A 14817-nucleotide genomic window follows, 5' to 3' on the forward strand; every position below is an offset into this window, starting at 1 on the left:
TCGTTTATATCGATATTTATATACTTATTTATTCATGGGTCTGGAGAGCTGGCTCAGCAGTTAAGAACAAGGAATGCTCTTCTGAAGGCCTTGAGTTCAGTTCCCAAACACCAGGAACACCAGCCCTAGAGGCCCTGATCCCCTGGGTATCTTCACCCATGCGGCTTACATTTGCACTGGCTCATACACAAACACATAAACACATAAAACCTTTAAGAAAAACCACACATTCCCGGGTCCTGTTCCAGTAGACTCTGCCTGCTTAGGGACTGGGAGTGCAGGTGTGTGTGACGCTCCTGGGCTGGGTTGTCAGGTTTGGGAACTGCAGGGTGAAAAGGTAGCCTTATGCCTACGAAAGCAGCACTCAACTGGCAGGACTGGATATCAGAGCCCCAAACCCCACCCTCGCTAGCCTAGGGGAACATTTTGAGAAGCAGAACTGGGGTCCACGGTTGTGACAGATGAGTGTTGGTCATGCATACTCTAGATGCCCTCACTGGGGATTTCCGACTTGCTGAGGAAAGTCATGGAGATGGGAAGAAAAGCCCTCCTATCCCCTGAGCTTTCTGTGGTGGGACGTGGGGTGACTGGGGAGCTTGAGGCGGGAATATCAGTGGAAGGCTGGGTCAGGTGACAGACTGTTTCAAAGCCAAAGCCAAACAATTATCCAAATGCTGAACGATCATATTTAATAAAAGAAGCTAATGAATTGATTTTCTCCTATATCCCAGAAACAGTATAACAACCTCCTGTTAGAAATGAGGAAGGAAGACAAGATGGTCGGTACTTCCTAAGACAGCACAGCAAGTGGCAGAACCAGCTCATCTGGGCCACCCTGCATTCTCCCATTCAACAAATACGTATATGCCTGTTGTCTGGAGGCACAGAACGAACTATCTGCCTGTGTGGGGCTTACGCTGACGAATATAACGTGATAAATTATACAGTGGGTTAGCCGGCGTTAAGTGCTGTGCTGAGAAAGGCAGGGGAGTTTTGATTCCCAACCCCCCCTTCTTAAAATTTAATATCAAGAGTCAGGGCAAGTCTCATTGAGTAGATGGCGTTTGCAGCAGGACTTGGAGAAGGTAATGAGTTTCTCTGGCAGATTCTATGGAAAAGTTGGGCAAAAGCCCTGAAATAAGGGCGCGCTCTTGACAAACAGCAGAGACCAGGCTAGAGACAAATGCTTCTGTAGGAAAGTCAAAGAGGAGATTGCAGGGTGAAGGTGGAAGCGGTCATGTAGGACCTTGTACATAGTCTAGGTTCTAGGCTTTTACTCGGAGAAAAGAGGAACCCTGGATGAGTTTTGTGCAGATAAGGACATTGGTTTTGGAAAAAAAACATAAGGGGACATTTCTCAGCACTCGGTTTAACGTACTGATTCGGAGACGCTGCAAGGCGGCTCCAGCCCGGCAGAGGGCAGCAGCTCCGGGAGCGCTCCTCTAACACAACAAGGAGCAGTCCTTAGTCACCTACCCACTGGAGTGGCAGCGGTACCACCCAATGGCTGCCTAGATTAATTTGGTGAGGCGGGACAGTTGATGGCGCCAGCCAATAGATACGTATGTCGTCGTCAGCTATGACGGCTCCCAGTGCCCATATAAAAGGCGCTCACGGGCGCGCGGCCCTCTCTCGCCAGGCGTCCTCGTTGGAGGTTGGGGTCTCCTGTGTGACTCTGGGAGGGTGGCAGGAGCACGGGGACTCTGGGGTTGGGAGCGGTGGACTCGGGGTGCGGCTAGGGAGGCACGGGACCGGGCTGCCCTGTCCTGCCTGCGCTGTTGGCGGCGGACACCCACCCTCCCGGGCCCAGTTCCCGCGTGGCCGGCTCGGCCTAGGCCTCGGGCCGGGGACTGGGGTCGGGGTGGCCGGGCTCACGCTGATCTTCTCTTCCCCAGTGACATCGTCTTTAAACCCTGCGTGGCAATCCCTGACGCACCGCCGTGATGCCCAGGGAAGACAGGGCGACCTGGAAGTCCAACTACTTCCTTAAGATCATCGTAAGTGCGGAGCGCGCCGTAGACGGGCCGGTTCCGGCCCGGGCTCTCACGGGGCAGTCACCTGCCCGGCGCTTTCACAGAGTTAGGCTGTCTAGAGAAATTCTGTAGTCCCAGCTTCTGTTGCCGAGCTAGCTCCTTCACCTGTAGAACCCTTGCCGTCTGTGGGAAAGGCTGAGCCGAGGACACTGTTAGGCATGTTGGTGCAGGTGTCTGGTGACTTACTACAAAAGGCGTCTGAAGCGGTTCCTAAGATCGGCTACCAGCTTTTGTAGGCATTAGCCTCTATTTACCATATGAGTTTTAGACACAAGAGATTTTTGGCTACAGTAACGTTTATGTTCACAAATTAAGTTCCCTGGTTAGCTCTGCAGTAGTGTGCCCTGCCTGTCTCTTCCCCCGATCGGTGTCATTTTAGTCCACCAGCATACCTTACTTGAAAGATAAAAATGGAATTTTTTGAGGTCGGGATTACCCTTGTAGCTCAGGCTGGCCTGTAATTAGCATTAGGCTTCAACCGGCATGGCTGGTATGCTACCACACCCAGCTAGAAGGTAATTTTTGACTACCTCTCAGAAATTTAGTTTATACCATTCATAACCAGCAAGTAAGTTGGGGTCAAATTAAACTAAGCTGAGGTGACTGGCTCCTAGCTTAACTCGAAGCGTAAACGAAACGGAGTAGGGAACTAGTCGTGAGGTTTGGTTTCTGCTGATTTTGTTTCTCACCTTGGTTTTTCTGGCTTGTTTTAATAGCAACTTTTGGATGATTATCCAAAATGCTTCATTGTGGGAGCAGACAATGTGGGCTCCAAGCAGATGCAGCAGATCCGCATGTCCCTGCGAGGGAAGGCTGTGGTGCTGATGGGCAAGAACACCATGATGCGGAAGGCCATCCGGGGGCACCTGGAGAACAACCCAGCTCTGGAGAAACTGCTGCCTCATATCCGGGGCAATGTGGGCTTTGTATTCACCAAGGAGGACCTCACTGAGATTAGGGACATGTTGCTGGCCAATAAGGTGAGGAGGCTCAGACTGCATGACGAATGAAGGCAGAATTTAGCCATGTTTACCAGTGGAGAGTCTTTCACTATTCAATCCTTTTTTTCCGCGCAGGTGCCAGCTGCTGCCCGTGCTGGTGCCATCGCCCCATGTGAGGTCACTGTGCCAGCCCAGAACACTGGTCTGGGGCCCGAGAAGACCTCTTTTTTCCAGGCTTTAGGCATCACCACTAAAATCTCCAGGGGCACCATTGAAATTCTGGTGAGTAGACAGGCTTGAAGTGGTAGCTTGGCGTTGACTTGGAGGCTGCGGGCCTGTTTGTTGTATGTCCAGATGGTAAATGGTCCGACTTTCTCATTCCGTAGAGTGATGTGCAGCTGATAAAAACTGGAGACAAAGTAGGAGCCAGTGAAGCCACGCTGCTGAACATGCTGAACATCTCCCCCTTCTCCTTTGGGTTGATCATCCAGCAGGTGTTTGACAATGGCAGCATTTACAACCCAGAAGTGCTTGACATCACAGAGCAGGCTCTGCACTCTCGCTTCCTAGAGGTATCTCCTTCCCCTAATGCTGGGAGCATGGTGGATACTGGCCTATGCCAGCCATCCTCAGCCTCTCCATCTTCTCAAAGTCTGAAATTGTGTGTGCTGGGTGTTCAAGGGTAATCGTGAGACAGCTGGACGTGGTGCCTTATATCTTTAATCCAGTGGAGGCAGACTGTCCTCGAACTCCCAGAGATCCATCTGCCTCTGCCTCCCAAGTCCTGGGATTAAAGACGTGCGCCTCCTTGGCCGCTGTGCCTGGTTTTTGCCATCAAATTATCATTTAAGGAATTTTTTCCTTGTGTGAGCAATATAACTGAAATTATGTACGTTTCTGGATTTAGCCTTTTTAGTTTTTTTTATTGATTTTTTTCTGAGCATTTAGTTTTTATATAATTTCTACTCAACTCCCATTATGCCTGTCCCAGTCATTTTAAGATTTGGAAGATGGAGTGAACAGGTCTAATAGCATTTGCCCTGTCTTGAGTGGGCAGTGACAGCCTCATAGGTCCGCAGCAGGCTTTGCAGGCTTATGCAGGCCCAGATCACTGTGCATGGGCAGGACTTAAGTCTGGATTCTGGTATCTGCAGTGGGTCTTGGGCTCCAGTTCAAGGGGTAACTTTACAAGTAGCTCTACTTAATAAGTTTTATTGGCAGATTACATCTGGAAATAGTTTAACCATTTTGTACAATAGTGCTTAGTGACTGATAACAGCTTAGATTTAAAAACGGTATATGGGACACCAGGTTGCAGTAAGGGTAAACACATAACTTGATGGGTCTGGCCTGCCAGGAGTATCTGATGTAAGCAGGCTTAGAGACTGACAGGGTAAGCCTAAATGTAACTTCTTGTTTGTCCTCTCCCATGCAGGGTGTCCGAAATGTTGCCAGTGTCTGTCTGCAGATCGGCTACCCGACTGTTGCCTCAGTGCCACACTCGATCATCAATGGGTACAAGCGGGTTCTGGCTCTGTCTGTGGAGACTGAGTACACCTTCCCACTTGCTGAAAAGGTAAAGATACTCTTCCAGAATCATTGGCTTGACATCAGGGTGACAAATGGCAGGCTACTGAGTTAGTGAATTCACACTCCATTCTTTCACACAATAGGTAACTTTGAGACAGCCAAAGCTGGGTGACCTTGAATCTAGGAAGGGCTAGGATTATAGAAGTATATGCACCACCAGGTTTGGGCTTATGTTACCAGTGTTGGGGCTTTCCTGCTAGGCAAGCATTCTACCAACTGAGGTGTTAATATATCCCCAGTACATTGTTGACTTCTGAGACTTGGTCTCTGTATAACTCGCTGACCTGGAATTACTAGGTTGGCCCCACAGATCCACCTGCCTCTGCCTCAGTGTTGGGATTAAAGGTGTGGTCCACTACTGTGTACCCCAATACATCTTTAAGAGTCTACTTTTGAAAGTCTATTCCTATAGTTCTATTGCTATCAGTTTGAGCCTTCCCTGAACAACATATACATAGTGACGTCCATATAAAGGGAGAAACATTTTGGAGATGTATGTTCTCACATTGAAAATGACAGACCCCCCAAAGATTTAAGAGCTGGGCCCAAGTGTCCTCTCACCCTCCCACCCCGACCGTATTTAAGATCTGATGGGTAGCTTCTATACAGGGAAGCTTTACTGACTGGGACCTTAAGTGGAAGCTACACAGACAGGAGGGTGGTGGGAGAGTGGAAGATCACTGTTTTCATCTTTTTTCAAGGTCAAGGCCTTCTTGGCTGATCCATCTGCATTTGTGGCTGCTGCCCCTGTGGCTGCTGCCACCACTGCTGCTCCTGCTGCTGCAGCTGCAGCCCCAGCGAAGGCTGAAGCCAAGGAAGAGTCGGAGGAATCAGATGAAGATATGGGATTTGGTCTTTTTGACTAATCCTCTCAAAGCAACCAATTCAGACAACTTAATCCAAGAAACGTGGAAATAAAAGCTTACTTCTGTTAAAATTGTCTTCCTGTATTTATTTTGTATATTTTGAGGTTTGGGAAACTAAACCAGGGTTAAAAAGCAAAAAACTTTGGGAGACAGGGTTTTACTGTGTAACACCCCAGGCTGGCCTTCAACTCAGATCCTCTTGCTTCTGCCTCCCAAGTGTTTTGAGTAAAGGTGCCTTGCCACGGCCCCACTTCTAATCTTATCTATGGGGAATATGTTCCAAGGTCACCAGTTACCTACTTTGTATAGTTGAACCTTGCTATCTAGACTTGGGTCTCTGAACTTAATTGGGTATCAAAGCTAGTGGGTGCTCAGGCTGAGGAGCTGGGGGTGGTTCATATCTGGAAATAGCCCTTAGGCTGAGGCAGGAGTAAAAGGCTGGGTTGAGGTGGTCTTGTTGAAATAGGCCTGTAGCTCTCGGGAGCATTCAAGGATTGCTAGCACCTCTGCTCACTGGGCCATCTGCCTCACCAGACCAGCCCAGTTCTCAGTTTAGGCACTGTAATTTAAATTGGCTTAGAAATTGATCCTCCTGCCTCAGCGTTCGGGTGCAGCAATTAGTCACAGAATGATGAATTGTGTTTAATACCTATGTGTTTTTTTGTATTTTAGATGTGTAGTTGAATCGATGTAGAATACAGAGGGCTGGCTACAGTTTTTTCTAAGTACATTAAGATGAGATACATAATCGAGGTAGTAGCATGCTTGAATACAGGGACAGTTGGTAACTGGCTACTAAGCAGGTAGTTCATGTTACACTTGGGAGGGTGCACACAATTTACAAGGTTAGAGGTTGTAGGCCTTCACAAAACCTTTTCAGTCTATGCATCCAAGGTAAAGCATAAGTGTGTTAAGTCTGAAAAGCACCTAATCCATGTATCCTATTGATATTAGTCACGGAGCTTGTGTCTTATTCACTACAGATCAATATAGCTAACTTACAACTGGTGTCAAAAGTTTGAAAGTCACGGCTGAGGCCAACAAGTATCCTGGAGACCGCGTTTTGTAAAGCATAGAGTCCTAATAAAAATTAAATCTTCAAAGATACGGAGCTCTTCCTCACTCCTTCCTCCAGCTATCTTAGGGATCAGACTCCTAGCAGGACCGCGCAATTCCCTCGGCATCCCTGATCCTCCCGTGAAGTCTAAGGACTAATCCTTTGGGTTCATTCCCGGAGCCCAGGAAGCGGCTTTCAGTGGCTCCGCCAAAGAACTAAGAACCTTCAGGAACCGCCCCATGGGAGTGTCGGGGCTGGATCCGGGATCCCCAAAGACGCGGGAGCTGCGCGGCGTCTCCCGGAGCCAGGACGAAAAAAGCCAGCGCACCGGGCTCCAGCGCGCGCGCCTGGCCGCCCTCCCGCTCGGGGGCGCCAGGCGTCGCCTTGCCGCGTGGGCCCTGCCGTGACCCGGAAGCGCTCCGGAAACGGTTCCGGAGTGGGCGCCGGCAGGATGGCGGCGGACACGCAGGTGAGGCGGGCGGGCGGCCACAGGGCTAACGCGGCGGACGGCGGGGCCGGAGCGCGGGCGGCGGTGGCGGGAGCGCTGGGACCGAGATTGCGGAGCTGACAGCGGCGGAGGCCGCCGCAGGAAGAGGCGGCGGGGCTGGCGCCTCAGGGCTGGAGGCTCGGCTCGGCCCTGGCGGCTAGAGCGTCGCTGGGCTCGAGGAGTCCGGGGCTTCGGCTGAGCTTCGGGGCAGCTGGCGCCCTGCTGTGCCTGCTCCGGCTCCGGCGGTTGCAGAGCTCCACCTCGGAGTCTGCCACGGTTTTCCAGAGCCCGGTGACCGGGAGCCGCGGGGCAATGCAGAGTGCACCCACTCTATGCGACCACATAGAATGTAGCCTTAGGTCCACACGGGTTTGGAGTCGTCTCTGCTCGTTGATTTCTCGGAGGCTGTAGATAAATTACATCACCCCTCTACGTTTCAGGCTTTTTATATGTAAAATGGTGTTGAAATAATATCTGTCACATAGGGTTGTTGGGAAGATGTAGTTTGGTTATTGTTGTTGGATCCCTTCAGCTAGAAGGAGTCTTGTCACCCTTGTTATTACCTGTGGTTACATTGCAGTTCAGGGAGGGTTTAAGGACCCCTCTTTCTCCATGCCAGCTTCTTCTGTAGCGTGTGGAAGGATGAAAAGACTATAAATGGAAAAAAGAAAGCTCTCTCCTTATTCCCCCAGCCACAACTTAAAAATACGTAGGTTTTTAAACTGGAGACCAAGTCGGCATTGGACTTTTAGCCGTCCTGCGCATGCCTCCTTAGTGCTGGGATTACGCTGCCTGGCAGAAACTGGTATCTATTAGACAGTTTGGGTCTCTAGGATGAGAGTAGTTGATTTTTATGTTTGAGCCTCGAGACCGGCCAGAGGGGCCATTTAACCTGAACATTCAAAAGCTGTTTTGTGAGGGTCTCCTGTACAAGGAGCTGGTCATTTGTTCAGCGCTGTGCGATGGTAAATCCCAAGAAGTAAGGTTTCAGTGCTTCTAGAGGATTGACTATTTAACACTAATACTGGTAAAAGAGTCTTCTCCTCAGCCAGGTGGTGGTGGCGCACATCTTTAATACCAGCGCTCTAGAGGCGGAGGCTGGTGGATCTACAGAGAGCAACTTTGTCTTGAAAAACAAAGCAAAACCAAACAAAATCAGAATCTTCTCTCTAGAGTTATGTTGTCCAGTAGTGTGGTCCCCCTTGGCTGTGTTATCAGAATAGCCATAAGACTTACTTAAGTTTGTCTGAACTATCTGAAGTTAAAAATTCTCAAGCACATTTTAGTAGTCACATGTGACTAGTGGCTGGTGTATTAACCAGACTAGGGAAGCATTTCTGTCACCTTGGAGACTTCATTCTTGGGCAGTGCTGTCTACAGTGCTGCCTGTGAACTCGGAGGGCATGATTGCCAGTCTTCCCAGCACCCAGTGTGACAGCTAAAGGAGCCTACTATTCTTTTCCTCACTTTTGTTGTGACAAGGTTTCCAGGGGTTGCTTACTTTTCTTGTTTTCCTTTGCCATGCTGGGGATCCAACTCAGGGCTTCATGCATGTTAGGCAAGGACCGTGTTACAAACTACACTCCCAAACCCCCCCCCCCACCACCTCTTTGTGGTTTTTCGAGACAGGGTTTCTCCAGGACAGGGTTTTGGAGCCTGTCCTGTAACTAGTTCTTGTAGACCTGGCTGGCCTTGAATGCACAGAGATCCTCCTGTCTCTGCCTACCCAGTGCTGGGATTAAAGGCGTGCACTGCTACTGCCCGGCTGAAAAGTTCTTTCATATTTGCGAGAGAAACTATAACATGAATTTAATGCCATATTGACAGTGAGGTGACACATTTGGGAGGCAGAGACAGTTCTAGGCCGTCCAGGACTATGGTGATGCTCACTTTTAATCTTAGCACTCAGGAGGCAGAGGCAGGCAGATCTCTGAGTTTAAGGCCAGCCTGGCCTACAGGGATAGTTCTAGGACAGCCAGGGCAATGGGCTACACAGAGAAACCTTGTCTGGTGGTAGGGGGAGAAAAGAAAAAAGAAAAACAAAGCCAAAGGAGTTTAATGTTACTGTCTTGTAAGGCAGAGGGTAGTCTGTATGCATCTGTTGTTTGTTTGTTTGTTTTTTCTCAGACCTCACTAAGGTTAGTAGGATTTAAACAGCAAGATGGCTTATTGGGCAAAAGTGCTGGCTGCTGTGCAAGCCTGGTGGCCTGAGTCTGAGTGCTGGGAGAGCACTGACTCCTGCAAGCTGTCCTCTGACCCTCTCTGTCTCTCTCTGGCCTGTGGGTGACTCAGTGGTAGAACACTTGCCTAATAGTCATTAGACCCTACGTGCCATCCCTATCCGCTCTCCTACAGGATATTTTAGGGCTGAGGGCATGGCTCAGTGATAGAATGTGTTTCTGACATGGATGTATGAGGCTTTATGTTTGATCCCCAGTGCAGCAAAAGCAAACCCAACCAATGGAGGGGAGGATGGAGAACACAGGCAATAGTAGCAAACTTTCAGGAGCTAGAAAATGACAGAGATACAGATTTGTTGGACAGTGGTGGTCCATGACTTTAATCCCAGCACTCAGGAGGCAGAGGCAGGCGCAAATCCGTGAGTTCAAGGCCAGCCTGCTCTACAGAGCAAGTTCCAGGACAGCTAGGGCTACACTGAGAAACCCTGTCTCAAAAACAAAACAAAAACAAAAAAGAAGAGAACTGCAGGTCTTTGAACACCAATGGAAGTGAGTCCCAATCCATCAGTTTTAGGAAACTCAGGAGCCCTCCTGTGATCCTTTGCAGAATCTTCGAAAGGTGAAGTTCTGGAGTCAGCTGACATGGAAGGGAGAGTGACTGGCTTAAGGAAGATGGTTTGAACCTAGGTTTAGATGCTGTCGGATCCCTAGCTTTTCCACTCCGGCAAGAAACTAAAGTTTTCTCTCTTGTGACCTTAAAACTCAGTGCTGTCGACCCAGTGCTGGGAACACTTCTTTAGGATCACTTGTCAAGGAAGTTGTTAACAGAATAACTCAAGAAACTTTCCCCTAGTGGATGGATATGTTTCTAGACCAGAGGACTCTGCACAATGGATAAAAGAGACTCACAACAAAAGCATATTACCATGAAATTTCAGAATCTTAAAAAAAAGAATCTAAAAGCTTCTAGAAAGAAAAACTGGGTGTCCTCCAAAAGATCAGTCAGAATCGGCATTCCTATATTCCCAACACAGGATTCGAGGTGGAGGCCAGCCTAGGTGCATAGTAAGACCGTTTCTGAACACAGGAAAAACCACTATGCTGGCTTTGGCCTTCACAGCCACAGCTAAAGGCTATTAGTGCAGAGGAGAAAGACAGAAGCTTCAGTACTCAGAAGGAAACTGATTTCAACATGGAATTCTGGGTCTTGGCAAACTTGAATATGGTGCTAGCACCTTTGCACACTGTGCGACCTCTGAAATGAATGGTGTGCTCCATACAGGCATCGTGGTACACTTGATGACAGTACCTTACACACCGGAGAACCACCTGCCAGCTTGGGGTAGGACACAAAAGTCAGAGACTTCTTGAGGAGGAAGGACAGAATTTTCTGGAATGAAGACACAAAACTAAGAGTTTGAGTTGAATAATTAATAAGATTAGGTAAAACAAGGCAAACAGGTGATGGTGGAAAGGGCAGTTCCCACTGCAAGGAAACAGATGCTGGACGGCATGAGGTGCACAGGTCGTCAGGTGGAGGGTGTGTGCTGTATTGCACAGTTGGACACTGACCACCTCAGCTGCTCGTGTTATAAACTGAGGGCTGCTATTGGTGGGATGGGGAGCGTGGTGGAGTCAGGGCATGAAGGGTAAAATAGAAAAGCCAAGAGTCCCAGAGCCAGGAAGCCTCCATCTTCAGAGGTACAGAGGTGACTGCTCAAGTACGGCTCAGCTCAGGCGTGAGGACAGACCTAGAATCCTTGGGTTATGTGCCAATGTGAAAGTAAAACAAAGAACACTTAACTAAAGCAAATCCAGGTGTGCTGACATCTTTCTGCCCTGCACTTGGTAGGCAGGCAGATCTCTGAGTTCAAGGCCAGCCTGGTGTATATAGTGTTGCAGGACAACTAGGACTATGTAGAGAGACCCCTGTCTCAAGAAAACAAAACCAAAACAACAAATAAAAAAAAAACACCCAAAAATATCAAAACAAGAAATAGTTTATGTACAAGTTTGGATGCCATTGTATTTATTGCCAAGAGACTTATAGCAGATTTTACACATAAAAGAAAAAGCAGGGGCCAGCAAGGTGCCTCGGTGGGTAAAGCACTTGCAGCAAGACCTGATGACCAAGCCTCAGGGCCCACAAGGTGTTCCCTAATTTCCACACTCATGCCCCCTTCTCCAAAGTAAATGTGAAAATAAATGCATTGTTCTGTATCTCTGCACCCTTAATTCATGTTACTAATTTGGGCTTCCTTTGAAGAACCCTCAAAACCAACCCCAACCCCGACTCCAGACTTCATTGCCTCGTGGACCTGCCTCGTGGACGTGCTGCCTGCTCACAAGAACTTTATAGAGCAGGTTTCCCTAGGTTTCTGAGAATGCTCACAAACTGTGCTGACTCAGGTGTGGAAGACTGGGCATGTTGGTGTCTCTTTGTAGACCTGTTTGGTTTTCAGGTTTGGTTTTGAGAACACAGATGCTGCGGCCATTGGCTCTACTTTGAGGCAGAGCTTTCTGCCTTGGAGGTGGTTCTTTCAGATGGGACTGTCGATGCTGCCCTTGCAGGTGCGTTAGCTTTAGTACCAGTGCCTTGAGGTGAGTGCTGTTGACGCCTTAGCTAGAGAAACTGGAGAGCAGAGCTGCCGTTGTTTTGCTTCGTTTCCACCGCTGTTGAGAGCAGAGCTGGGGTCCAGCTCTCTTCACAGTTAGCAGTGTGTGCTTCTGTTCTGCCAGATTGGCCAGGGTGCTGGCACTCTCTCCTGGGAGGTCAGAGCGTGATGGTGGAAAGGGAGAGAGAGCATGCCGGCATGTAGTAGGCCCTCCTTAGATTCGGACTCTTCTCTCACAAACTTGCTTTGCCTCTCACTGTTTATCCATAGTTCTTCACTTTATTAATCTTAAGTCAGAAGTCAATACTTCTAGCTCTGATTAGTTCTAGGTCTCTGCCTAACTTAAATAATTGTCCATTTTCTGGGATTGTATTCAAATTTTTTGTTTTTGTTTTCAGAATTTTTTCTTAATTGTTTTATTTATTTTTTAAAAAATTAATTTTATTTATTTATATGTGCTCTGTCTGCACATATGCCTGCACAACAGAAGAGGGCACCAGATCTCACTACATATGGTTGTGAGCCACCATGTGGTTGCTGGGAATTGAACTCAGGACCTCTGGAAGAGCAGACTGTGTTCTTAACCTCTGAACCATCTTTCCAGCCCATTCTCAGAATTTTTGAGGTATATTTGTATGTAGAAAAAGCACCACCATTTATACACCTCTCATCTCTTCTGTCTCTCTGTCTCTCTGTCTCTCTGTCTCTCTCTCTCTCTCTCTCTCTCTCTCTCTCTCTCTCTGATACAGGATCTCAAGTCCTGCAAATCAGGAAGGCAGGCCTTGAACTCACAGAGATTCTACTGCTGTGATTAAAGGCATGTGCTAACATTCCTGGCTCATATTGCTTTGGGTTTTGTTTTGTTTTATATATATATATATATATATATATATATATATATATATATATATATATGTTTGGTTTTTAGAGACAGGGTTTCTTGGTGGCTTTGGAGCATGTCCTTGAAGTAGCTCTTGTAGACCAAGCTGGCCTTGAACTCATAGAATCTGTCTGCCTCTGCCTCTCGGGTGCTGGGATTAAAGGTGTGCACCACCACTGCCTGGCTCATACTGTCTTTTTTTTAAAAAAAAAAATTATTTGTTCTGTTAGAGTGTCATGCTTGTAAATAGTATATCTTGATCTTGATCATATTCACCCCAGTTCTCCCTCTCATTCCCCGAGTACCCCGATACAGTTCCCTCCCACATTCATGTTCACTTAAAAACTATTCTATTGTATGTGTCAGTGCCTACATGTTTGCATGTGTGTATATGCATATGTATGTGCACCCTCTGTGTTCCTGGTGTCTGCAGAGGTCAAAAGAGGATGTCAGATCCCCTGGAACTGAAGTTACAGGTGTTTGTGAGCTGCCGTGTAGGTCCTGAAAACTGAACTTTGGCCCTCTCCAAGACCAGCAAGTGCTCTTAAACACTGAACCATCTCTAGCTCCTCCCCACTTTAAAAATATGTTTACTTATTTGAAGTGTGCATAAGTGTGTGCACGAGTGTGCTCTTGTGTTCCCATGCCACATTGTGTGTGTCGAAGTAGAGGACCTATTTGTGGAAGTCCATTTTCTCCTTTATTTCCTGGGTCCTCAGGTTTGGTACTTAGTCCAGTCAGTGCTGCCTGTATGCACATGAATGTGGGGCCACCCACTGGAGCGGGGGCAGCCATCAGCCATGGTGTACATTTGGGGTATGTCTGAGAGGATACTTTCTGTCTAGGGATTGTTGGATTTTGTCTTGCCTTGCTTAACTTTTAAAAAGGTATGTCGGGGAGGGAAATGGGAGGCGGTGGTGGGGAAGAGACAGAAATCTTTAATAAATAAATAAATTAAAAAAAATAAAAAGGTATGTTGTACCACTTGATGGTGGTAGCACACACCTTGAATTCAAGTGCTCGGGAGGCAGAGGCAGGCAGATCTCAGAGTTCAAGGCCAGCCTAGTCTATAAAGTGAGTGCTAGGACAGGTTCTAAAGCTACAAGGAAACCCTGTCTCAAAAAAATAAGAAGAAAGGTATGTTGACTGGATTAAAACAGTGCATCTAAACAGTGGGTGATTTTTTTTTTTCCCCTTGTCCCTGGAGATTTGATAGTGTCTAGAAACTTGATTGTCACAACTGGGGCAAGAAGCGAATGGGTTACTAATGGCTGCAACTAGTGGGTAGAGCTGAGAAACGCTGCTAAGTCCCCATGATGCCCCAGCTGTCAAGAAAATGGCAGTTCTGCCGTGTGCACACTGAACGCACACCCTCATTGTTTGTGGTCTGACTGGTGACATTTTCTGCGGGTTTGGTCTTCACAGGTTTCCGAGACACTGAAGCGTTTTGCCGTGAAGGTGACCACAGCTAGTGTAAAGGAGCGGAGAGAAATTCTCAGTGAGCTGGGGAGATGTATCGCTGGCAAAGGTGGGTGTTTGCCCTACACCTGCAGTGCTCTTTCTTTTGGAGATCAGCTGCGCTCTCGGCTTCCTCCTCCTTCCCCCTGACTTCTGCCTTTACCTTTTTTCCCCCCTGGTCTTTAGAGACAGGGTTTCTCTATAGTTTGGAGCCTGTCTTGGAACTAGCTCTTGTAGACCAGGCTGGCCTCGAACTCAAAATGATCCGCCTGTCTCTGCCTCTCAAGTGCTAGGATTAAAGGTGTGCGCCACCACCGCCCGGCCTGCCTTCACATTTTTTTAATATAAAATGTGCTTCGAAACAGTTAAAACAGTTGGGTCAGTGCAGATAGATGCCGAAGTCATTTGTAATTTTAGCTGTGTTGGCGTCAGATGTTTCTAGAAGACAACACCAATCTTTCTTGAGCAGTACACTGGCATACAGACATTTTTCTTTTGATCTGGGATACTTCTTTTTATGTCCACAGAATTAAGAGGATGGCAACAGGTGGTTGGCTAGTTAAGAACCCTAAGGTCTGTTAAGATTGACAGATCCATGGTTTCTTTCTTTTTTTTTTTTTTTTTTTTTGATTTTTCGAGACAGGGTTTCTCCGTAGCTTTTGGTTCCTGTCCTGGAACTAGCTCTTGTAGACCAGGCTGGCCTCGAACTC

At 47.9% G+C, this 14817-nt stretch overlaps 2 protein-coding genes across 3 annotated transcripts in view; both read left to right on the forward strand.

Moving 5' to 3' along the window:
- Positions 1-1575: 1575 nt before the first annotated feature.
- On the forward strand, positions 1576-5501 carry Rplp0 (ribosomal protein lateral stalk subunit P0). The gene is made up of 7 exons (XM_075981509.1): positions 1576-1654; positions 1896-1997; positions 2750-3013; positions 3110-3256; positions 3361-3546; positions 4410-4550; positions 5266-5501. Exons 2-7 carry the CDS (start codon positions 1944-1946, stop codon positions 5428-5430), a joined length of 957 nt encoding a protein of 318 aa, XP_075837624.1. The 5' UTR covers positions 1576-1654; positions 1896-1943; the 3' UTR covers positions 5431-5501.
- Positions 5502-6916: 1415 nt separating this feature from the next.
- Positions 6917-14817, forward strand: part of Gcn1 (GCN1 activator of EIF2AK4) — a 63784-nt gene continuing 55883 nt past the window's right edge. The window contains exons 1-3 of one of the 2 annotated variants that reach the window (XM_075981672.1): positions 6918-6956; positions 12519-12586; positions 14075-14177. Coding sequence is in view for 1 of the 2 variants with exons in the window: in XM_075981662.1 (XP_075837777.1) it covers positions 6939-6956; positions 14075-14177 (121 nt within the window). In the remaining variant the exon portion in view is untranslated. Of the gene's footprint in view, positions 6957-12518; positions 12587-14074; positions 14178-14817 lie in introns of both variants that reach the window. The other variant, XM_075981662.1, reaches the window with a different exon arrangement.

This window comes from Microtus pennsylvanicus, chromosome 1 (genome assembly GCF_037038515.1).
Source record: "Microtus pennsylvanicus isolate mMicPen1 chromosome 1, mMicPen1.hap1, whole genome shotgun sequence".
NCBI lineage: Eukaryota > Metazoa > Chordata > Mammalia > Rodentia > Cricetidae > Microtus > Microtus pennsylvanicus.